The 24,410-nt window shown below is 37.6% G+C and overlaps 1 protein-coding gene across 2 annotated transcripts in view; it reads left to right on the top strand.

Annotated features, from left to right (window-relative positions):
* Positions 1–24,410, top strand: part of LOC114651844 (serine/threonine-protein phosphatase 2A 55 kDa regulatory subunit B gamma isoform) — a 265,474-nt gene that overhangs the window by 63,274 nt on the left and 177,790 nt on the right. The window contains exon 2 of one of the 2 annotated variants that reach the window (XM_051928221.1): positions 22,496–22,707. The exons of the other annotated variant lie outside the window; for it this stretch is intronic. Coding sequence (XP_051784181.1) covers positions 22,626–22,707 — 82 coding nt within the window. The 5' untranslated portion in view covers positions 22,496–22,625. The remainder of the gene's footprint in view (positions 1–22,495; positions 22,708–24,410) is intronic. 2 annotated transcript variants of the gene reach the window in all.

Here is a 24,410-nt window from a genome sequence, read left to right as displayed (position 1 = left end):
AGTGCATACTGTTTAAGTAAACAAAATAAAAGAAAACATTACTTCCTAGACCTAGTTCAACAAATTATGGACGTCTGCCTGTCTTGAGTAGTGGCTTGTGTGATTGCTAAACTGTGGGAACCCTCCAGGACATTCTGTTTCTCTTTCTCTCTCTCTATGTCTCTCACTTACGGTGTCACTTCCACCCACCAGTGATTCTGCCAAATGCACCTTATAATTCTAAACTCATTGGACTGCTGCGAGCAAAAGGCCTTTAAGTTCCAGCCAGAGATTACTTCAGTCTGGAAATCCTGGGACCATCATCTTAGCACTCCTGCCAGATCTATATGGCCCAGTTGTTCAGGTGGCCAGGCCAAAATAATATGTACTACGGGCCATGCTGCCACCTTTTGGACTGAAAGTCTATGTGCCCTTGGAGTTGTTATTTCTAAGACACTCTTTACAAGGCCGACCACCCTGATTCCAAGTAGGCTCCTGACAAAGCCCTCTTGACTTTGTTACTATTGTGTTGTTACTATTTAGTGTTCCCATATAGTGCCATTTTAACAGACACCCCTCTACAAGTGCATATTATGTGACTTGGAGCTATTAGTACTCATTGTTTTTCTGAGCATATCATAGATTTCCATGAAATCAATGCCTCAATTTTTAATTCTACTTTCTGATGAATATCAATATATGCTTTATAATATCCTGTAAAATCAGTTTTATGAGCAAAAAATCCAAATGAGGGGGATGACTCTAAAGGAAGAGAAGCAAACAGGCAGCACACTGCTTGTTTTAATGTGCACACTACAGTGCATTAGTCTGTCATGACCTTTTTGTTAACCAAGGAGGACATCCTGGAGGTCTCCAGGTCCAGCATTACTTTTTTCAGGCATTCTGACTGTTGTATGTGCTGATATAGTGTGAACATTTTTGCTTTCCCACAATACCATCGATGCATCAACGCTCCTAGATCTTCTGCTGCAGCATCTGCTTACTTACATAAGAGAGTCTTGGCCTTGGTGCAAGGGTCCTAAGCAGTGGCGGCTTGCGTATAGGCACTGTGGAACTGCAGCACCCCCTATATCCACTTGATATTATCGATAACATTTAACATAATGAGTCCTTTTTTCTTTAATTCTTTCTTTATACTTGTATAATATATAATCCTTAAGCTTAATGTCAGTAGCCATCCCCCAGTTTATGAAAAAGATACAAAAATCTTTGTATGGAACTGTGCGCTTCACAGTTCCAGCGGCGTGGTGTTTGGCTGTTGTGCGCATGCGCACATAGGAAGCTGCACACGCGGCTGAGAGGGAGAGAAAACACTGTCGCTCCCGCAGTGCCGACCCTGGCGTGCTGGTGGAAGGTACTGTTTTTTTTTTTTTTACTCCGCGTGTGTTGTGCTTAAAAATCGTGTACCATATTCTTGAATGTGATAAAGTGTAGAATTAGATTATTATCCTGCTTCCAGCTATTCTATTTGACTCATTTTTTTCGGTTTCTGAATAAATTTTCTTTTTATACATATTTGTTTCCTTTTACACAATTTTAAAACAAAAGCTAAAAATTTTCTGGAGCAGCACCCCCACTAATTTTAGCTACGAGCCGCCACTGGTCCTAAGAAATATTTTCTGTTGCAAAGTGATGTCAGTTTTTTCTTGTTCCTTTCTCATCTTCTTGAAGTGGTTAAAGCACCTATCAAGTCCAGATGAATACTGGATGACTTTGTACGTGTAAAATAGTTTTTTCTCACCTAATAATTATATAAGACATACTTTCAGTTATCATACACTGTGATACAGTGTGTGTTAAGTGGACTTTACAGATTATCGCCTTTTAAAATGTAAACAGAAAAACTCTCTGGAAAACTCAAAAGACAGCCAGTGTTGAAAAAATACATCCATCCTGGTGCAAAAGAAAATACAGAGTACTTGCAAAAATCGATCTGGACAGACAGATATTTATAATAGAAAATTAATATTGCATAAAACATTTGGAGCACAAAGACAGATATAGGCAGTGTTAGGGTGTCCTGATTTTTTTTTTACCTGAGTCACAGTTGTCATATATTTTAGCAAAAGTTAAATATTTTTTATTTTTGCTGGCTAAAAATGATCTTGATGCTACTCACAAATTTGGCAAGAAAATGGAAGTTGATGCTTACTAGTTACCGGGGGGCTCTGCCCCCTGCTTGCTTCGCTCGCTCACCCCCGGGTTTGGTTTACTGGATATACAATTTAAAGAGATTGTTATTTTCATGGGAACTGTTACATATGCATTATTTTCACTTTTACTTTAAAACTTTTGTAAAAATAATACTTGTTGTTTATTTCCGGCCCCGAGCATGGTTAAATCTTTCTCGCAGGACGTATAACGCTGCTCGTGTTGTGAAGGGGGGCGCAGCTGAATGACATGCCATCGGATCATCTGCTGTCTTTCTGCTGCTGGTGAGCTGCGTGTTCTTTTTGTCGTGCTGCACGTCGATCATTTAAAAGCCTGTACAGCAGCTGTCCTTTTGCCACTTCGTGTCTCTGCCGCTCGTGTTGTGAAGGGGGGGGCTGAACACACGCTAAGGAGAAGCGGGGTTGGATCATCTGCTAGCTTCCTTCTGCTGCTGCTGCTGATGAGCTGCGTGATCTGCTTGTCGCTTGTCATTGTTTTAAGAGCTAGGAGCACATGAAGTGTGTCTGCCAAAAGCATTCCAACAACTGCTAGGTTAGATGTCCGTGAACTTGTTTTAAATGTTGTCTCACTGCCTTGTCTCGCATGAAATTTAATTGTCTCTCGTGGGACCTCAAATTGTCTTCACGTGACGTTAAAGTGTCTCTCACGGGACATCAAATTGTCTTCCGAGAACTTCTCATCTCCCTAGTCTCCCTCCCAGGATTTTTTTTTATAATAGAGAGATGAGTTCAAAACTAGTTTTTATACAAAATACAAACAGTCATTAAACTGATAAATTGAAGGCCATTTTTTCTATAGCAACATGAATGGGGTCATCCTTATGAAAGAAAAGGTTTTTGTGACCAGATGTAAGCTCAAAATCTGCACTTTTCAGAATAAACTTAGTCTAGATTTGCACTTGACATAAAATTGAACTTCCAGCAGGTCCCTGGGACAACGTGCCCGTAAGTGATAAGTTAACTTTCTGTGTGCCTTGAAGGTCACACGTGAGCACTACAGTCAATGTGAACTCAAGTCTTCAGGTGCTGATTCATGCAGCATCACCAAGAGTTTTATGTAGCCTACTTTCAATTTTCATAATCAGTGTACTGAGGTTCTCTCCTAAAATAAGGAAATTATACGGTTCTTTCTTTTCCACTTTTCCAATGAGAGTACATCAGATGATCCCAAGCTTTCCTTATTTTATTCATTTAGTACTTAAAAATCTTAACCAGAGTTCATTTAGCTCATTATGTTAATAAAGAAAAAATATCTAGTAAGTCTGGGGATGCTAGCTAATACCAGCACACGTGCCTAATTTTTAGATCAGTACTGTATTTATCCAACTCTTTTCAGATTCTGATTAATCCAGCACTTTTTAATTCACAGAGCACCACCATACATTTTGGCCTCCTTATAGTTGACTCTCTTATGTGTGGAGGGTGCGGCAACATGCTGTAATCAGCGCATGCTTCCAACCAGTCTGTCTTAACTTGATTCTGACATGCTAAAAGGGCCTGCATGTTTTACTCTTAATTGCTTGCTCTGCTTCAGAGGAGGTAAAAATCCTGTGCTGATTCCCATTTACCAATAATGGTATTGACTGGAATGTTCCATCAGATATTACAATGAATCCTTTAAACTCTAAACTGAACAACAAGGCCTGTGGGTAAATTGTGCATATCTTTAAATTCATAAACGTCTAAAAAGTTAAAATAGAATTGCTGTAGCAAGTACAGAAATAGCCAGTAGGCCGTATATTCAAGACTATAATTTTTGATTAGATGAAGGGGGAAAACGGAAAGTTTTGTTCACTGGTAGTCAGCCCTTAACTCTCAGTGTACTAGACATAAGATTTTACATCAAAACCCAGTGCAAGACAACATCTGTCGCCATTTTCCCTATTGATTAAACTAGAATTTCCACACCCAGGCAGGATACAGTTATCCATACACAGAAGCAAGATAAAATACAGTACATTTTAATTATACTGATAAAGTTGGGAGCAGGGCAGATAATGTTACACTTTATAAAGAACTTATTGTTAAGACTGAAATCTGATTATTTGGCAGTAGGGGCCAGAAAAGATTAGATATTATTTTTAGATAATCAAGTGTGTCAAACTTTGATCCCTATTAATAAACTAAAGGATATTAAAAAAAACAGGCATTGGGATTTTTCTTTATGTTAGATGTGGCTCCTAACACAACAGCTTATCTGACCGGTGCTAGGATTGATGAAGCTCATATTTCAAAATCAAGGATCTCAGAGTGTGACAGAGTGTGCTGATGTTGTAGCAGACAGTATATACTGAGTGAGCCATGGGATCTGCAAACACAATTTTATCTTAGTGAGTCCTGCTGCAATGCAATATACAAACCCTTTCTAATTATGGAGTGCTCTCATACAGAAGCTCTTTCATAGGTAATTACCATATTAAAAGAGCTGTACTTTATTTTTGATCATTTTTAAGAATAGAATGAATATATGGCATTCAAATGTCAGAGTCAATAGTTTCCTTTGCTGCCTTTCTGGTTTTGAATTATTCAGTTGACAAGACTCCATCTCCAGAATAGCCTGAATTTTATGTTTTTCTCACTTGGTTGGAATGCATAAAAATGTGTTGCTTGTATTTCAGGTCTTTCTGTACTTTAGAAGCTTAATCATTTTGTATTTCAGTTTATTTAATAATGACATTGCCTTATATACTGTATACCTTGTTCAACAAGCATTATAGATTATGAATGACTGTATCCTTTGATGGACTATTGCCCTGTCTAGGGTTGGTCCTTGCCATATCTATATATATAAAATCCCTATGTGCGTCCAGGTGTCCGTGTGTGGGTGTCTTCTGATGAAGTGCGCATGCGCAGGGCACGGTGCGATAGTAGTGTCAGAGAAAGTTAGAGGCGTTTTACGGAAATACAAACCAGTATTACTGCGAGAGGAAATTAAAGGTACACAATACAGTGACGCATATTAAAGCCACATACAAGCCAGTATTACTGTCAGAGGAGATTAAAAGCATATTACCGACGCGCACGCCTGTATTACCGCCAGAGAAAATTATATTATATAGGTATATTACGGACGTACAAGCCAGCGGACGTACAAGACGGTATCCTTCAATAAGGGTGCGCACAAAAAGACGAGCCTCAAAAGGGCGACCTCAATTGGGCACAGCGAATAAAGGCGCGCTCAATTGAGGTCACCTTTTTGAAGCTCGCCTTTTTGTGCGCGCCCTTATTGAATACAGCCGTACAAGACAGTATCACTGTCACAGAAAATTAAAGACACACAATACATGGCAGCAGCCCACGAAGAACGGTCAGCTCAGCAAGTAAACATCAACAAAAGAAAGGCTGAAAGAAAGAAAAATACGACCAACAAAAAGAATGAGGTCAAAGTCCCTTGCCATTTAATATAGACTGTTCCTACTAATGTTTATGCACTACTGTTCTATATTATAACGGGCTAAATGAGTAGTATATAATATTTATGTGTGTACAATGACAGAATGATTATTGCTGCCTATGTGGAGTTTTCACATTCCCCCATGTTTATGTGTGTTTTTTCTCTGGACATTCTAGTTTTCCCCGTGTTCCAAACATATAAATGTTAGGTTAACTGGCAATTCCTAATTGGCCCCCATTGAATGTGGGGTTTTGTTTGAGTAGACCCTGTGATTTCTGGCACCCTGTTCAGGGCTGAGAGTCTTTTGCCTAGCACCTGATGCTGCTGACGTAGGCTTCACTGCACCCTGAATTGAGTTAGCCTGGTTGAAGAGCATTATGTAATGTTAAAGATACAACACTTCATGAGTAGTGTACTTAGTTTCTCATAACACTCTTTAACAAACATGTACTATTAATCATATTATGATGATGTGTGTAGAATACTGTGTATCTGTGGTGGGCAGGCGCCCTGCCCGGGGTTTGTTTCCTGCCTTGGGCCCTGTGTTGGCTGGGATTGGCTCCAGCAGACCCCCGTGACCCTGTATATGGATATAGCGGGTTGGATAATGAATGGATGAATACAACGTATCAATTAGCTCTGCAAAGTCATATTGTTATATCTTTATCAAATGGGCTTTTTTTCTTCCTAATACTAAAGAGATTATCAAAACATTAGTTTTTTTATGTGAAATAAATGTACTTTGGTTTAACCCTAATTCTCCCCAAATACTTATTGGTATTGCCCTATCTCCTCCCTCATGTTCCTTTAGTCTGTTTTTCATGATTATTATAAACTTGAGTGAAACTCTATTCACTTAGGGGAATTATGTTGATTTTGTTACCTGGAAGGGTTTACATAAATGGCTAGCAAGTACTACCAGTAATTCTGTCTTGAGAAAATTGTAAAATTTGAATCACATTTTAAAATATGCTTGTTAAAATTTACTAGTTTTATTCATTCATTTCAGAGCCCACATGCTCGAGTTTTAGGGTTATGGACTACTATGCGGTTAGAGCTTTGTCCTTTAGTACCAGAAACAATGCAGTCCTAAGACAGGCACCATTTCATTGCACAGCACACTTACTTGTGGATCCTCAGCTGGTCAATTTAAATTCATCAGTTCATCTAACATAAACATGTGTGGGATGTCAGAGGGGAAAAAAACAAAACAAATGAATGTCAGAAAAACCTGCAAAATTCACACAGAAAATGACCAGGTTGGGATATGAAGTCAGTATAGTAGAGGAGTGAAGCAGGAGGAGTAAACCACTGTTCTACACTGCTGCCTGTTTTTACCCTAATACAGAGGTTTAGAATATTCTTTTTCCTCTTGAGAAACAACATTGCATTTATTGAAGTGATATCATAGAAAAAACAGTTAAAGAGGCAGTAGCCATTAGTAGTATGTGGTTGCTTAATTCACCATTTTGTTCATTCCTTATATCACCATTTTATCTATTCCATGTTTCTAGTTCTGCTTAAAAATAAATGAACCTGGCCTGTTAATCAAGGCTGATGACATCCTGGCTGTTGGCATGTCATTACAGGTCTGTGTTGCTCAGTGCATGCAATGCCTGAACATGTCTGCAGATATCAGATGTGACTGTGGTTTCATTTTATACAACATACAAAAGGAAATTGCTTCTTTACCTTAAACAAACTCAAAGAACTAGGGGAAAAAATACATAAGCGTGCAAGCCAGCAGGAAAATGATTTGGTCACACTTGAAAGGTTTGGTTTTTGTGAGAGCAAACCCTAATGTGTGTAAAGAGGACAAAAGTAATTATCTTCTGTGTGTTAAACGTATGCTGTGCCACGGATGTTTCATATAAATCTGCAAATCTATCATACAGAACGCTCAATTTCTGCATTGCTTGGGAGCTTGACCTTGTAATGAATCTGTCCAGATCTCTGTTGATTTGATTAAAGGCAAAACAAAAAAAAAAACAGTACATAGTCATTTGAAGCTGGCAGAATGGTTTATTTTTTCTCATAACTGTGAAGATATTGGTCTAGAAATTTGTGAAACAGTGCTAGAATGGCTAATTTGAATGAAGCTATTGTATAGTCATGTCTGACTCCATCATCAGGGCAATCTCAGATGTTTGTAAAGAATGAAAATTTGAGATTACTGAGCAGGGTCTCCAGGCACAGCTCATAGGTGTTCAGTTATGTCAGTTCTGTAATATATTAGGTGTGTGTTATACATATACAATACAATACAATTTATTTTTGTATAGCCCAAAATCACACAAGAAGTGCCGCAATGGGCTTTAACTGGCCCTGCCTCTTGACAGCCCCCCCAGCCTTGACTCTCTAAGAAGACAAGGAAAAACTCTCAAAAACAAACCTAGTAGGGAAAAATGGAAGAAACCTTGGGAAAGGCAGTTCAAAGAGAGACCCCTTTCCAGGAGTTTGGGCGTGCAGTGGGTGTCAAAAGAAGGGGGCCAATACAATACAATACACAGAACAGAACAAATCCTCAATACAGTATAAAAATAAAAATTTTAGAAGTACGGAGCAGAATTTAACAGTAGATGATATCACATAATAAGATTTAGATATTTTTAGACTCCTGGAGACCTCATCCATCAAGCTGCCTCCCCCATTTGGCCATTCCATGGCTGAAACAGCACTGGACCAGCCAGTCCAATGAAAGGACCCCTCCTTCCCACAATTCCTGTGATCCTCCAGCAGGGATGACTTTACCTTAGGCAGGCAAAACAACTTGACAGGTGGGCTGTGGCACCAAGTGCCACATTTGAGTACCGAGAAGAGAAACAGATTAGGTGAGGGTTAGTATCCAATTCTAACTATCATGTTACTTATGTTTTAGTGCTAATGACTAACAACAGAGATGCAGTCTGTACAGTTAATCAGCAGCTCTAGTCAGGATATGCTAAACTGAAGTAGTGAGTCTTCAGCCGGGATTTAAAAGCTGATCATAACATAACATTCTTAAACTCCCTTAATTCAATTTATGGTCAAGGGGCTTTCTAACACAGGCTAGGTCACTGAAATATTCCCTTGAAACCAAGCCACCACTTCTTAAACCCTGCCTTAATACTGCTGATTATGGCCCCTGTAACTGTTGTACGGATTGTCAGCTGTGCTCTTCTGTAAAATTATTGACCATTATCAACTTCTTTTGCTTATGCTGTCTTTGAACTTTTGAAGATTTTTACAAAATATAAAACTTTGTTAAAAGAACATGTACAAACTACATGTGTTAAAAAAAAAACATTGTTATGGATCATGTGTAAATCTTTCTTACCTCTTAGGCTTTATAGATCAAGCCATTATTCTAAAAGAATAATGCAGTGCTGTTTATTCATTGTCTTCTGCTTTAACCTGTCTGTCTATCTGTCTGTCTATCTAGCTATATATCTAAAAACCAAAAGCCTATCAATCGTGCTTAATTCACTAAGGTAAATGTCATGGTAACCACAAATTCCCCAGCCCCTTAAAACATTTCTTTAGGTTTCTAAGAATTCATCATGTTTATTTATGTGTTTTTTTGTACAACTAATAGACCACATGAACTAAAGCTTTTAGAGCTCAGACATACATAAAACATAGAATAACATGGTTTCCTCACACCTGTGCTTGATGCATGCACAGACTGTCAAATATACAGGTTACTGTTTTGGGTGACAGTGTTGGTTTGCTAAAATGATTATTGCAGTTTACCATATCTTATATTGCAAGGAAGGGAGTCAAGGAGAAAATACGTGTAAAAAAAAACTTGTAGTGAAGTTCCATGTGCTCACTGATCGCTAAAATGCATGTATTGATGTGCTAGCACCAACAATATAAAATGTGATAACTGATGATGCAGCTCTCTTCTGTAAACATTACGGTATTGAATGGTAGATATCTTGGGAAGAACTGCAGTTTTTCCCAACAGAGTGTTAGGGAGTTCCTGAAACGAAATTGCTTTCTGCACAATTATCTTTGAGTTCCCACTACCTTAGTGCCTTCTAAAAATATCTTTTCTACTGGTGACATAACTTTCAAAAGATTGTGAAAAAGTTTTGCTGGTTTTCCTAAATAAAAAAATATTTAATCTAATGTTACTGGTAGTTAAGTACCAGTTTACATTTGTTTATGAGCATTGAATAACATTTGATTGGTTTACAGTACATTTAATGTTCCTACAAATACTACTATCAAACAGATATAAAAAGTCTGCAACTTTTAATTGCTGTGGAAAATTAGTTTATTAGATATTAATATCAGCCAAACACTACTTGTTTATTTTGTTAACCTTTACAGATACCATCCATCCATCCATTATCCAACCCGCTATATCCTAACTACAGGGTCACGGGGGTCTGCTGGAGCCAATCCCAGCCAACACAGGGTGCAAGGCAGGAAACAAACCCTGGGCATGGCGCCAGCCCCCCGCAGTTTACAGATACCTGAATATCAAAATTAGCGTACCTTACTAGACTGATTTTTGGTGGAACATTCACTCAGGGAAGAATATTTGGAATGAGAGAAAAGAATAGCTTATGTGTGTAACTCCAAGAAGTGGGACTTTGGGATTTTAAGATACTGTGTATAGCCACAGAAAAAAATACAGTTTGGTTAGTAGTCCCAGAGTTGCCCAATTGAACATTGTACAGTACTGTTCACTGAAATGCCGTTACACATTTTATGAAACACATAAGAGTATAGTATGAAAATTTACTGAGAAATCAATTAGTACGGTTGGAGAAGTCAATAAAAGAATACAACACTGAAGCTATCTAAGGGAAGCTTGGAACCGGCTTGACTTCAAGGCTAAAGAACACTGCATTTTGAAAACAGTAGGCCTAAATGAGCATAGAAAGAACAAAAACACAGTATAAGGTGGTGATTTTTGGGTAGGTAGTGCTGAGAGAAACATTTCTAGAAAATAAGGACAAAGTGGTGGGATGTCAATGCCAAAGGAGCAAAGAGTTTTATTGCAAACACAGACAACTAGATGACTGGCATAAGAAAATTTTAGTTATTGCACAGACTGAAACATTGTAATCAACGCAAACACACATTCTGGGAAGAGCTGGTGCTAAGAGCTTTGTTAAGTTTTATACTGGAAGTTTATAGAGGATTATGTATGTGACAGTGTAATTGAGCCAGCTGTCGTGAGAGTGGCAACTATGTTTTGAACGTATTGTAGTTTAAAGATATGAGTGATGGAAGACTATTGAAGAGAAAGAATTACAAGAAGTCAGACAAGAGGTAATTAAAGCATTGCAAGGAGAAATAAGGGCAGACTGTGGTAATGACAGACACATTTTACAATGAAGTTTTGACTGCTTATTTTGCTTATTATTATAATTCTGCTTACTGTCGAGTACATTACCAAGGAGGACAATGAAAAGGTTACTCATCTATCTATCATATAGTACCTTTTATATCTATCAATCTTATTTAGCACCTTCAAATCTATCTGTCTATCCATCGGTGTACCTAATGTCATGAACACTTATCAATTATGTCATTGATTTGTATTTATTTTTAATGAGAAAAGCTGTATATACAGTATTTCACATGAAGAGTACACAAAAGTAAAAATGGGTCTAAATTAATAATATATTTTATTCTTTCTAACACTATTAATTTAATAATTAATATACTAAGTTGTATATTCTCACTGTATCCTTTAATCATTTAATATTAATATAAAGACAGTGATGAGCTTGTTTCAGTTGGTTCACATGCTTTAAACTAGTAATACTTTTTTATTTTTATTCTACACAGTTCCCACAGTTCAGTATTTGTATCTGGCATGCAAAATCATTGAATAAGAAGGTACATATTAATAGAGAATCCATGAAAATGTATTTGTCAATTATGTTATTAACATTTAGAGGATCATCAAGGTTTGTCCCACTGTTGTCATCTGTAGGGAACAGAATAAAAAGCTCCTGGATAATCGTTAGATATGTGCTATATTAGCCAGATGTTCATCTTCAGAGAAAAAGGCAAAGAAGTGAACTATACTACATTGATTTCAATGTTGTGGAGACAAACTAGAGCAACAGTTCAAAGGTCAAGGATCATGTAGTAGATCAGAATTTTCATTGGAAGTAGCAAGAAATAAGCGTTGACATGACAGCGAGAGAGACAGAGAGAATGTATGCTCAGATAGGAAACAGCTTTAATCCGTTGTATTGAGGAGATAAAGTTCCTTTGATTAAACAGTCAGTCATTGTCGAACCCGCTAAATCCTAACACAGGGGTCTGCTGGAGCCAATCCCAGCCAACACAGGGTGCAAGGCAGGAACAAACCCTGGGCAAGGCGCCAGCCCACCACAGGGCACACAGACCCACACTAGGGACAATTTAGGATCACCAATGCACCTAACCTGCATGTCTTTGGACTGTGGGAGGAAACCGGAGCACCTGGAGGAAACCCACGTAGACACGGGGAGAACATGCAAACTCCACGCAGGGAGGACCCGGGAAGCGAACCCGGGTCTCCTAACTGCGTGGCAGCAGCGCTACCACTGCACCACCGTGCCGCCCTGATTTAACAGATCACGTCTTTATTGTATGTAATTCAGAAGGAAAAATTGTTCTGTCCTTGCTGATGCCTTAATTCTTTAAATACCAGTCCTTGGTACAGTAGGCTCAATTTCCAGATGGTTACTTGCACAACTATTAATAGTTCCAGAATTAAATGAGAATCATAAACCTGCTAGATTTATTGCAGTAAGGCTGTCACTGGCTTACTGGATATTTTTCATATGTTATGTCAGTGCAGGCTCATAGCCTCATATTAAGAAGGTGTATTCACCTTTATTTGCTTATTCTTTGTTTCCTGATATTTATTTGTTGATCATAGTAGTTTTGGCATCCTCATTAATAAAACTAATGACAAACATGTTCTGAGATTTTGTCAGGTAAGGCAGACAAATGTTTCGGGGTAAGATAGTTATATTCAATAATTGTGGTGCTGAGGAGTGAGAATTTATTGATTGTTGATTAGCATGTGCAAGTAAGAATTTCAGTGTACTCTATACACGTGACTTAGTGACCCTATAAACTTACAAATGTATGTTATACACTAAATGGCCAAAAGTATGTGGACACCCCTCCAAATTATTGAGTTCAGGTGTTTCAGCTGCACCCATTGTTAACAGGTGCATAAAATCAAGCATGTAGCCATGCAGTCTGCATTGACATTGACAACAGAATGGGTAGAACTGAAGACCTCAGTGACTTTAAACATGGCACTGTCATGTGCCGTGCTAAAGTGCATAGCATGTAAAAATTGTCTATCTCCTATTCCATCACTCAACAAACCTCCAAACTGCCTCTGGAATCAACATCAGCACAATAATTCTGAATCTGGAGCCTCATGAAATGGATGTCCATAGCCACACTAGCCTAAGACCACTAAGCACAATGCCAAGTGTTGGCTAGGGTGGTGTAAAGAAAAGCACTATATAAATGTAATGAATTATTGTTATTATTATTATAAAGCACGTCATCTTTGGACTCTGGAGCAGTAGAAATGTGCTCTCTGGAGTGATGAATTATGCTTCACTATCTTGCAGTTTAATGCCTACTGTAAAGTTTGAAGGACATGGGATAATGGTGTGTGTCTCTGTTTTTGATTATTTGGGCTAGGCTCCTTGCTTCTAACAAAGGGTACTGTTAATATAACAGCATACAAAGACATTTTAGACTATTGTGAACTTACACATTTGTGGAAACAGTTTGAGGAAGGCCGTTTTCTGTTCCAGTATGACTGTTCCCCAGTGCACAAAGTCAAGTCCATAAACACATTGAGTTTGGTTTAGAGAACTCACCAAAGAGGAGGTCTTCTCATCCAGCATCAGTACCTGACCTCACAAATGCTCTGATGGCTGAATGGGCACAAAATCCCACAGAAACCCTACAAAATCTTGTGGAAAGTCTTCCCAGAAAAGTGAAGGCTGTTACAGCCACAAAGGTGGAGCAACTCCACATACATGCCCGTGGTTTTGCAATGGGCCGTCTAACAAGGTCAAACACATATGATAGTCAGATGACCACAAACTTTTATCCATACAAGTTTTGCTCAAAATCAGTCTCATTGTAGGCTAATGGCTGCCACTCACTTGTGTTAACAATTTTTTATGCCAAAACGATTTTGAATTCCATTTATTTGGTTCAGGATTGTAAAGAGGCAGTGACTATCTTGTTATTCCTGGATGCAATGTGAGAAACAACTCTGGATAGGGTGCTAGTCCATCACAAGGCTATATTTCCTAATATTGAGCCAATTCTGAGTTACTAATTAACCTACCCGGAAGATTAAGAAGAAAGCCTGTGTTAACAGGGTGACACCTCACAAACTTTACATAGGGAATTCAAAAATCATTACTTGATCTAAGAACTTGTGAGCTGTGAGACCCTGTTACCCATTTTTAATGTATACCTATGTTTAATTAGTCACTTCATTACTGCTTTCAGAAATAAACCTTACTGGGTGATGAACACTTGAAAGGAATCTTGTAGAATGTGTATTTCTGTACAAAATGCAGTCTCATTAGTTGTAAAAAAAACAGATGGTTCCATGACTTGCTTTAGCTTTGCTTTAGTAAAATTAACACAGTGTTTTGTTTTGAGAGTACATTTTTCTTCTTTTTTCTGGAATTATTATCGCAGCAAGCAACATTTCAAATGATAATGTAATTTCCATTGGCTTCTATTTGTTCATCCTCACAATTGTAGTATGCATTTTGAATAAATAAGGTACCAGCGGTTACAGGGAGCTATAAGCATAAAGTCTGAGGATTACCATGTTACAGCCACATTGTCCACTCAACCTTCAAAGGCAGGTAGTAGAAAGAGTGTCCTATAGTATGTGGTATACTGTACTGAGCATATGATAAATGTGTTATTGTTCTGGTATACCCAGCATAGTACAAAGTGTTCGACTGTATTACCATGCTAGTTGAGAATCAAAACTGTAGTGTGGCTAGTGTCCAGTGTTTGGGAGTGAACTAATCAAATGGAGAAAAAGGATCTACGAGTGGGAGCGGCATGCAAAAGCAATAGTTTCCCAGTGGTATAAAACTGACCACAAGAGGGGTAAAGGTGAGGTGAATAGAGGGAAAAAAGGAAGAAAGAAGCAAGACATGAAGGAAGGAAACAAGCAGATATTGGAATAATGCTTGTACACAACAGTTGATTTGTGTACTTGAGATTTTGAAAATTATTGTATTATTCATACCTGGAACTGTAAATTATAGTTCATTTTAATGAAATTGGCCAAATGTTAAAATGCAGTCACAGAGTTTTGAGGCGAAGTTTGCAGGTTTTCTCTTTTTCTGTGTTTGAGTTTTTATACAGGTCTCTGGTTTTCTTCGCAGTTCCACAAAGAAATTGAGGTTAGATCAAGTGGTGATCCAAAGCCCAGTGTGAGTGTGGGTATGTTTGTGAGAGTGCCCTGAGATAGATTGTCACTCAGTCCGCAGCTGTTTCTACCTTTTAACACTAGAATTCCTAAAACCTATGAAAAAACTTGTAATCCCAGCCCACCTTAAATCCCTTCGCACCTCTCCATTAGCGTCTTTTGTTTTGTAAATGTGTTGATCAGCACAAGCAGCAAGCAGCCTGCTGTCCCATCCCCTGCCTTGATAGAGCTCAGCTCAGGCAAAAAGTTCTCCCAGCTCAATCTAAGGCTCCTTATCTGCGTGTGAGGTGCCTGGAGTTGTATAGGGTAAATAATACAGTATATTGTTATTTGGAATACATGCATTTGATGTCTGTCCCGTGTCTACAAATATCTGGGTAAGTGTAGGACGAAAGGAATTGCGAGAAATGCAAGAAATGCTGAACACATACCTAAAGCAGAAACATGTTCCATGTTATACTAATAATGACAAGAAATGTATAATGTGTGATGACTTTAGTCCAAATATCAAATAAACACATGCAGTTTTATTCAAGAATATAACCAAAGAAAAAATAGTCCGATTTACATGTGGCTGTCAATAAGTTAAAAACTGAAGCCCAAATGTCAATCAACAGGGAGTTTACACGTATTATTGAATGGTGAAGAGGTAAGAACTGCTGCCTTATAACCGGAAGGCACCGGGTTTGAGACCGGGTGCTCCGTGTTTTGAGTAGTGAGCTGCTATTATTATTATTATTTCTGCAATATGATAAAAACATACATTTGATTTGAGTCTGTAACACCCAGTGTAAACTTTGGGTACTTGTAAAAGTTAGTGCTTGTTTTTTTATTATTCAGTTTTACTCTCTCAGTGATGTTCACGTGGTACAACAAACTTGCCTCTCCCTCTCTAAATTGGTAGCATTTATCTCCATTCTTTTCACAAGAGCAGCGCTGTGGCTGATGCCTGCTCAGAAATATTTGTTGTACTGGTAATCAAAGATAAGATGTCCCGTGACCGCTATAAGACTGGACAAATACAGGACCGTAGCAACAGGTAGCTTCTTCACAGCGCTTTTGCCAGCTAATAGACTGCTGCTATGCAACACAACTCTGCTTGGCACCATAAGTAAAATGGAACTTCACCTGCAGCTGAAGTCACTTCAGTACGTGAGCAATTCGCCATGCTAGTATTTAAATCTGACAGCACAGTGCTGACCATATCACCGGTAGTTATAGCTAAGAGTGGTAATGAGCATATGGCTATTATGTGATGCCTCAAATGAGTTTTCTGACATTATATGTCAATTCGGCAAAGCCAACTTATTGCTGGGAGTACTATACTTACTGAATTTATGTGACTTGTGTTTTTTGTTTTTTTTTTGTGTGTGTATGAATCATATAGTTTTAGACTTGAAAGACATATTATTCAATAAATGAATTGAACATTTAATGGTAAATTATTTTAGTTAAATGACTAATTTGCTTTTTACACTACAGTATTTGTTACTCATTAAGTGAACAATAATGTAGTAAACAATAAAAAATGACATTTTATATTATTTAATTTTAGTTTTTGGAGTTTTTTTACAACCCATAAATTTCAGGTTTTTGTTAACGTAAGTATGGACTGATGTGTTTAGTAATGGCAAACGTCGTTGTTGTATTTTCAGTTCAACAATTAATGTAGTGTCTTTTTTGGGGAATGTAGCCTGAAGTATGTTTTTGAATGTCCACCTGTTTGTCTGTATGTTCTCTTGAGATTTTTTATCTTTCTTATACATAAATATATATATACATATATATATATATATATATATATATATATATATATTGTCGCAGATAAGGCTTTTGTCCACCTCTTGAACCCTCAGGTACCACTCCAAACACGAAGTAAAAGCACAAGACTCTTTATTTTTCTGCTTGTACCGTGCACAAAGCACCCTTTCCACCACACTACTCATATAATAATTCTCTCACAGAAACAATACAATCCTCCACTCCCAGACACTTCGCCCTCCTACCTCCCAGCTCAGCTCAGTGTTCTGGGCTTCCCACAGTCCTTTTATACACCCTGATCCGGAAATGGTTCCTGGCCAAACCCACAAGTCCGTTTTCCTTCCGGGTCAGGGCAAACAGTCCTTTTCTTCACCCCGGGAGCACGTCGTTTCTTCCAGACACGTGATGCTGACGCACTCCTGGGTTATAGGGCATACAAGAGCCCACTAGCCCAGCAGGGCTGTGTGTATAAACTACAAAGTCCATGTGGCCCTGCTGGCATTCGGGACACCATCATGCTGTCCGGAGGGCTCCTCCTAGCGGCCTGGGGGTGGTGACCGGAGTCTGTAGCCAGTCGTCCATCACAATATATATATATATATATATATATATATATATATATATATATTATATACACAAACACACATACACACACACTACTTGTCAAATGTTTAAGAAGAGCTAAATTTTTCTAGTGGTTTTTACATTTAATCATTTGAAATGCAATGAATGACCTAAAATGGTGATAAGGTAAGCAGTAAACTGACAGAGGTTTAAATTTAGAGTTTAATATAGCAAAAACTGAAAAAAAGAAAATATCAGAATATTGCAAATGGGCCTTCTTCAGGGAACAACTAATAGGTTACAACCTACAGATATCAACTCCAACCTGACCCCCCATCCCCACTTGGCACACACTTCCTTACCATCATGGGGTATCAGAAGGTACAGCACATATCCTAGCCAAATCAGGCATCAAAATAGCGCACAAGTCTACAAACACTCTGCGCACAGTTCTTTTTAATACTAAAATCAAGAAATCAGCAGCAGAGTCACAGAAAGCAGTTTACAGCATACCATGTGATTTATGCCCAGCTATATATATGGGGACAAACATCAAAAACACTCGCCACATGTACACAGGAACATTGCAACGCAGTCAGAAGAAAGGACCCATGATCTCTGATTTACACTCATACAAGTTCATCCGGACACACATTTAAATGGAACTCAGTGCAAGTAAAATTCAAGGCTAATACTAAAAGTGGCAAAGAACTTGCTAGCTATCCAATGAAAATGCCATTAAGAGACATTTGGACCATAATAAGACTTTATGACTGACACCCTCCAAACCACTTCATCAATCCAATTCCAACCAAACATTCACCTCCCCTCTTTATTTGCTATGTATTGCCTTGATTTCCTGTAAGTCTAATCATTTTCATCTGATAATGATTCCTGATAGGAGTTGAAAGCTTAGGAATAAAAAACTATTTTATATACTGTTTAATATGTATGTATGTATGTGTATGTATATATATGTATGTATGTATGTTGTGACACTAAAGGGCATTGTCACTCCTCAAACCCCGCAGACAAAGTCCAAGACACCAAGTAAAAGCACCAATAATCATTTTAATTTCTTTTTTTTTCGATACTGGGCCACAGTATACACCACAATCACCCCAATAAACAAATCAATAATCACAATAATACAATACAATAAATCAATCCTCCTCTCCCAGCAGCTCCGTCACTCTACCTCCCAACTCCGGCTCAGCTTGCTGGGTCTCCCATAGTCCTTTATATAGTCCTTGACCCGGAAGTGCTATTAAATCACATGGACAGAAAGACAGGAGCACTTCCGGGTCAAGGACGTCCGGGTCAGATGAAGACTTGCATTTTTCTTCAGCCCAGAAGTACTTCTGTTCTTCCATCCCTGTGACTTGGGAGTACTTCCGGGCTATAGGGAAAATAAAAATCCCAGCGTCTCCCAGCAGCGTCACACGGTGGCACCCACAGCACCCAGCAGGGCTGTGAAGCCGAACTCCGTGTCCCATGGTGCCCTGTGAGAATCCGGGGCACTTCCATGCTGCAGGGAGGACGCCATCTAGCGTCCTGAATGTGTTGGCCGGGATGAACTATCGGCCGTCCATCACAATGTATATATGTGTATATATATTCTCTCTCTCTCTAAAGCTTCTTTAAAGTTTTAATTTTCCCTTGGGTCATTATCTATCTATCTATCTATCTATCTATCTATCTATCTATCTATCTATCTATCTATCTATCTAATGAGGACACAGGTAAATAGAATAAAGGATAGTGGTCACTTGGCACTGTTTAATATAATTTTTAAAGTGTAAGTAACACTGTGTACATTATTTTCAGAATTGGCTGTAGCATGGTACTGTTTAAATCTCTTTCTGAGCATGGGTAATTTTTTCGGTTATCAGACTATTCAAGATGAATCAGGATCTCTTTTTATGGACAGGCTGGTAGGTGGAGTCAGATATAACATCTAAAGTTCTTCTTGCACAGCATTTGAGTAACAGTTATGTTACACGTGCACCCTATTTCACAAACCTTTTCTGGGTCCCCTCTGTTTTGGTCCAAAAGAAAGATTACTCTTTCAACAATAGGAAACATCATGATAGTTTTGCCCCAACTCATTTGTGATTAGTACATCTAAGTTTATTTGAAGTTATGATGTGGGTGGTTCTGAATTTGTAAATGTACTGAAAAAAAAAGAATTCCACATAAAAGTTTTTCAAGGAACATTATTGGTTATAATCAGTCATGTACTGAATATCACAGTACTCTTGTATGATAACATAAGAAACAGGAAACATTCAGTCCAGTTAGCTTATTAGTTTGTTACTACAGCACTTAATGATGGTGAGTAATGTGCTGTAGCTCTGTCGCAAAAATAATTAGAAAGGTTGTGGTCATTTGTTCTGTTTAGGAAAACAGACAGTATTTCACATGGCACTTACAAAATGGCAATATTTAGCTAAAAGAATCTGAGAAACATACAACATATCTGATTTTAATTTATTTCAGTCAAAGAAAGGATGAAGGAATCATTCTAAGTCTTAAATATGTGGATATGAGTTTATGGGATTTATGTAATTTAAAATATTTCTAGCTAACTTTTGAAGGTGATAGATGAAGTTGTTCTTTCCTTAAATTTATGAACCCACATATTCCTGTATATCGTCGTAGGGGTCAGAGCCTTTCCTAGACATGCTACTGTCTGTTGTAGTGTACACCTACTTATAAATTGCAGAGTTACCAACCATCCTTCAGCAACTTGCATGTCTTTAGGATTTAGTAGAAACCCTAGTACTTGAAGAACTCTCACATACTTGTGGAGAATGTGCAGACTCCACATGGATTGTCACTAGCTCGAGATTTCTACCCAAGGCAGTGAAATTTTGTAGCAGCAATAAAGGCAACTGCACCACCAATGTTTAGCTCTGGGTTTTTCCAGGGTGAGTTAGCTGAATGTTTCACTACAATGTTGAAATTGTGAACTGTTTATAGAAAGAATAATGGATGACTAAGTTAGGAACATTTTTTCTTTGTTTTTTTGTGTGTCCATTTCAAATAAATAAATTTCCCTAAATGTATTAAAAGTTGTTAAGGATAGGGGTGGCTAATCAACACAGCTGAACATGCTGTTTCCTTAACCTTCATCAGAATACGTAGAAGATGAAATTGTTGATTAAATTATTTTTAATGAGAATTTAAAAGAATTACTAGAAGGCAATCAGACGTACAGTGCTGTATCTTTTTCAAATCAGATTTAATATGTACACCCATACAGATAATAAAAAATGAGAACAATCACATTAATGAGTTCAGAGTGTTTGATATTTAAAAAATATTAAGTATAAAAAAATATTAAATATAAAACACATCGCACTGTGCGAGATGGTATACGTTTTTAGGTTTAGTTAAGGTAATGTGTATGGAGTACAGTGAAAGTCTTACTTGCTTGTGCTAATTATTATGCAACAAGTCACCATGATTAATGAATAAATGCATACATTCATATAAATTTTTGAAGGTTAAGTACTAAGGCTTCTCATAGTTATAAGTAAATGTTTTAAGTATTTTAAGCCTAAGATGAACTGATAATGAAGGATATGAAAAACAAATCTCTGAGACTGCAGATATTAGGATAATGCACTTCTAAGGATTTCTAGCAGTGTAGAGCTTGCAGTTGTCAGGTTTCTAAGTATGTCACCTGGGCAAAATCTTTGCATACATCTCAGTTTGGTATTGAAAAACAAAGAAAAACAGCAAGTTTTAGGAAAGGGAGTGGGTCACCATGTTAAGCTTTAAATATGACCGAGGAACCTTTCATGTACACATTCATTTGGCTCTTAGACCAACACCAATAACAATTAAACAGTGACACTTTCTAATAAGAAATCCTCATGGTTGTGTTTTGTAGTGCTTTGCCTGTGCATGCCCACATTTAGAAACTGTACAGTAGAGAGAACATCATTCTGCCTGCTAACACATACTTTACTGTGTTTAAATGATTTTTTTGACATGTAGACTTTGAATGAAAGATCCAGAGGGTGCTCAATTGTATTGCATAGAAACATTTTTAGCAGCAACTTTTGTATTATAAACCTCTTCTTTGTTATTAATAAACACACATAATTAACATTCTGAAACCATTCATTTAGAGTTGCAATGGTTGGAGCCTTTCCTGGCAGTATTATATGCAAGGCAAGAACAAACACTAGGTGCCAGTCCATCACAGGGCACACATGCAAAGACCCTAATCAAGCTGTCCTCTTAAGTTTCTGGGATGCAGGAGAACAGTGGGTGCACAGGTGAAAGCAATCCTATTTTACTTGTCGTCCTGTGTATGACGTTAATCTGCATCCAGCCCTGCATGTGGGCCCTCCAACCTGCAAGGAAAAACCTGGGGGTTGGTGGCAGAATTGGCACTCCAGCCCCCATAAAAAACCTCACACTGGTTCCACTCCATCTGAACTAGTGTGGTGCTGATGTCTCACCCATTGCATGGCTGTACTCGGGTCCTAATCTGGGATCATGAAGTGGTTTGTCATGTGGTGTGCGGTAACGCGCTCTATCAGTGCATGCTCCTAATCTCTGCCTCTCTCTCTCTTTACTTGATATCAAGATTATTAAGAGGAATGATGTGTGCCATTCATCTGCACTGTAACATTCTAGCATTCTAGCTTAAGTAAAAGTGATTTATTATTGGTTGATGTATATTCATATCCTGTGGAGCATAATTCCAAGTGAAAAATATAGCCAATAGTTTAACGCCCAACCCTGTCATACTCTTTATTTGAGTTTTTGTCTGTCATACATAAACCAGAACATTTTTAGACACATAATGAAAAGCACATATTTATAGGTGTACAGTTTCTGTCAAATCAAATAAATTCCACTTTTTCTGTGCAGCAATGAGAACAGGACAAGCACACTATGATTGATAAAAAGTTAGTCTGTCTTCCATGTATCACTATCCTACAGGTTTATAGTCAGCTTAATACAATAGCACATGCTGGAGCTGATCACAATAAAATATCAGCTATAAAGTATTCTTGAATTGGTAAAGGATGAATTCCCCATTCTAGGCACTAAAAGAGAGATTATTTGCTAGTGTAGCTGCATGACTTGTAAATTCTTGTTTGAAAGCCTATGCAACAGTAACTCAGACCATGCCCCCTCTTCTAGGGCTGTTTTCGCTAAGCCTTGGCTCTGAACACATCTGAAAGCCTGCAAGCCAAGCTGAGTTCTGAGGCAGACCTGGGCACTTTAAAAGTGGATTAACAACCAACCCCTCTCCTGGACGCCACACACCAGGATGTTGAATACCATCCAGGTCCTGTGTTCCGACATCACCACCCTCTCTTTGGAAGCCAAGCAGTTTGCAAGTTATACTGAAGGTGATTTTATTTTCGGAAATAATTTAGAAATAAGTCAGTATATTTCATCAAAAGACACTTCATTGTAGTTAGCACAAGCAGGTTAAGGTCATTTTAAGAAACATAGTTGCACTTGACCTGTGCAAACAGTCAGTCATTGTAATCTTAATCAATGGCAATGCATACTTCTATATACAGGGAAATGCAAACGTTTATATTTTTGCACAATGTTTTATAAGTAATCAGAATATTATTTCTTACAATAGTAGAGTGATGAATCTTGAATCTGTAACCTTGCCAACCATACAACAATTATTATTTTCATTCTCTCTCTACCTCTCCACAGTATACATATATAGTGTGTATGTATTATTTATTTATATATATATATATATATATATATATATATATATATATACACATATACTGTATATATTTATATATATATATATATAAATATATATATATAAATATATATATATATATATATATATATATATATATATATATATATATATATACTTTATTATTATTTATTTATTTATTTAACATTGATTCAGTTTTTAGAATCCCTTATTATTAATGTTCTTTATATGGCTATATACTGTATATATAAGGAATTCTGAAAGTAAATCAATGTAACTATATATATATACTACCAGTCAAAAGTTTTAGAACACCTCAGTTTTTCTTCAAGTTGAATTATTACTTTCAGAAGTATAGGCCTTTTATTTAGAGAAATTGCAAAAAAAGATCTTAAGTGTCAGTGAGTTCGGTGTTCACAGTCCAAAGCCAATTGGAAACTGGAAGAGATCTGGCACACCCAAAAAGTTTCTGAGGGTCACCAGCTTACGTGAAAGGCGCCACACAGCACATCAGTTTCAAGCACAGCTTAACAGTGGTTGAAAAAAGCAAGACTCAGTTTCTATTGTGAAGAGTAGTCCACAGCTGATATTTGAAGTCCCTATTTTGTCCTTTAAGGAATTGATTTCTTACTGCCACTCGCCCTGTCAAACCTGCAGCACAAAGTCTCTTCCTCACTCTCATTTCATTTGTTAATTGCTGTTTTCTTGCCATTATCACTGGGAAATTGAGAGGGTGGAGTAACAGTCAGTTCCTACTCTGCTTCAAGACAGATAGAGGGTTTTTAATCAGCAGAAATTGGGACACTTGTGCAAATTGTTTGCTTAATCTTGTAAGGCTTAATTTACTTTAATTGCTGCAGAACATCTGTAAGTTTTAACCTATTAGTTGTCATCTGAAGAAGACACTTTTTGTAATATTTTGATATTTCTTTTTTTAGTTTTTGCTAAAAAAAACTTTAAATTTAAAACTCTGACAATTTACTGCTTAACTTTTCACAACCTAGGTCATTCATTGCATTTCAACTTGTTAATTTGAAGACAAATTGGAAAGAATGAGGTGTTTTGAAACTTTTGACCAGTTGTGTGTGTGTGTGAATATATATATATATATATATATATATATATATATATATATATATACATCCATTTTCTAAATGTACTTATCCGGAGCAGGACTGCGGGGGACCCAGTTCCAGCAAGCATGTGGCATAAGGTAGGAACAACCACTGGACAGGGGGCCAGGGTGAATACACACACTCAGACAGATCAGTGCCAGTTTAAGCATCACTAATTCACTTAATTTGCATTTTTTTGGATTGTGGGAGGAAACCAAAGCACCCAGAAGGAACCCACATGAAC

The sequence above is a fragment of the Erpetoichthys calabaricus genome, chromosome 5 (genome assembly GCF_900747795.2).
Source record: "Erpetoichthys calabaricus chromosome 5, fErpCal1.3, whole genome shotgun sequence".
NCBI lineage: Eukaryota > Metazoa > Chordata > Cladistia > Polypteriformes > Polypteridae > Erpetoichthys > Erpetoichthys calabaricus.
The sequence above is the reverse complement of the archived record's forward strand: the minus strand, read 5'-3'. Positions and strand labels throughout refer to the sequence as shown.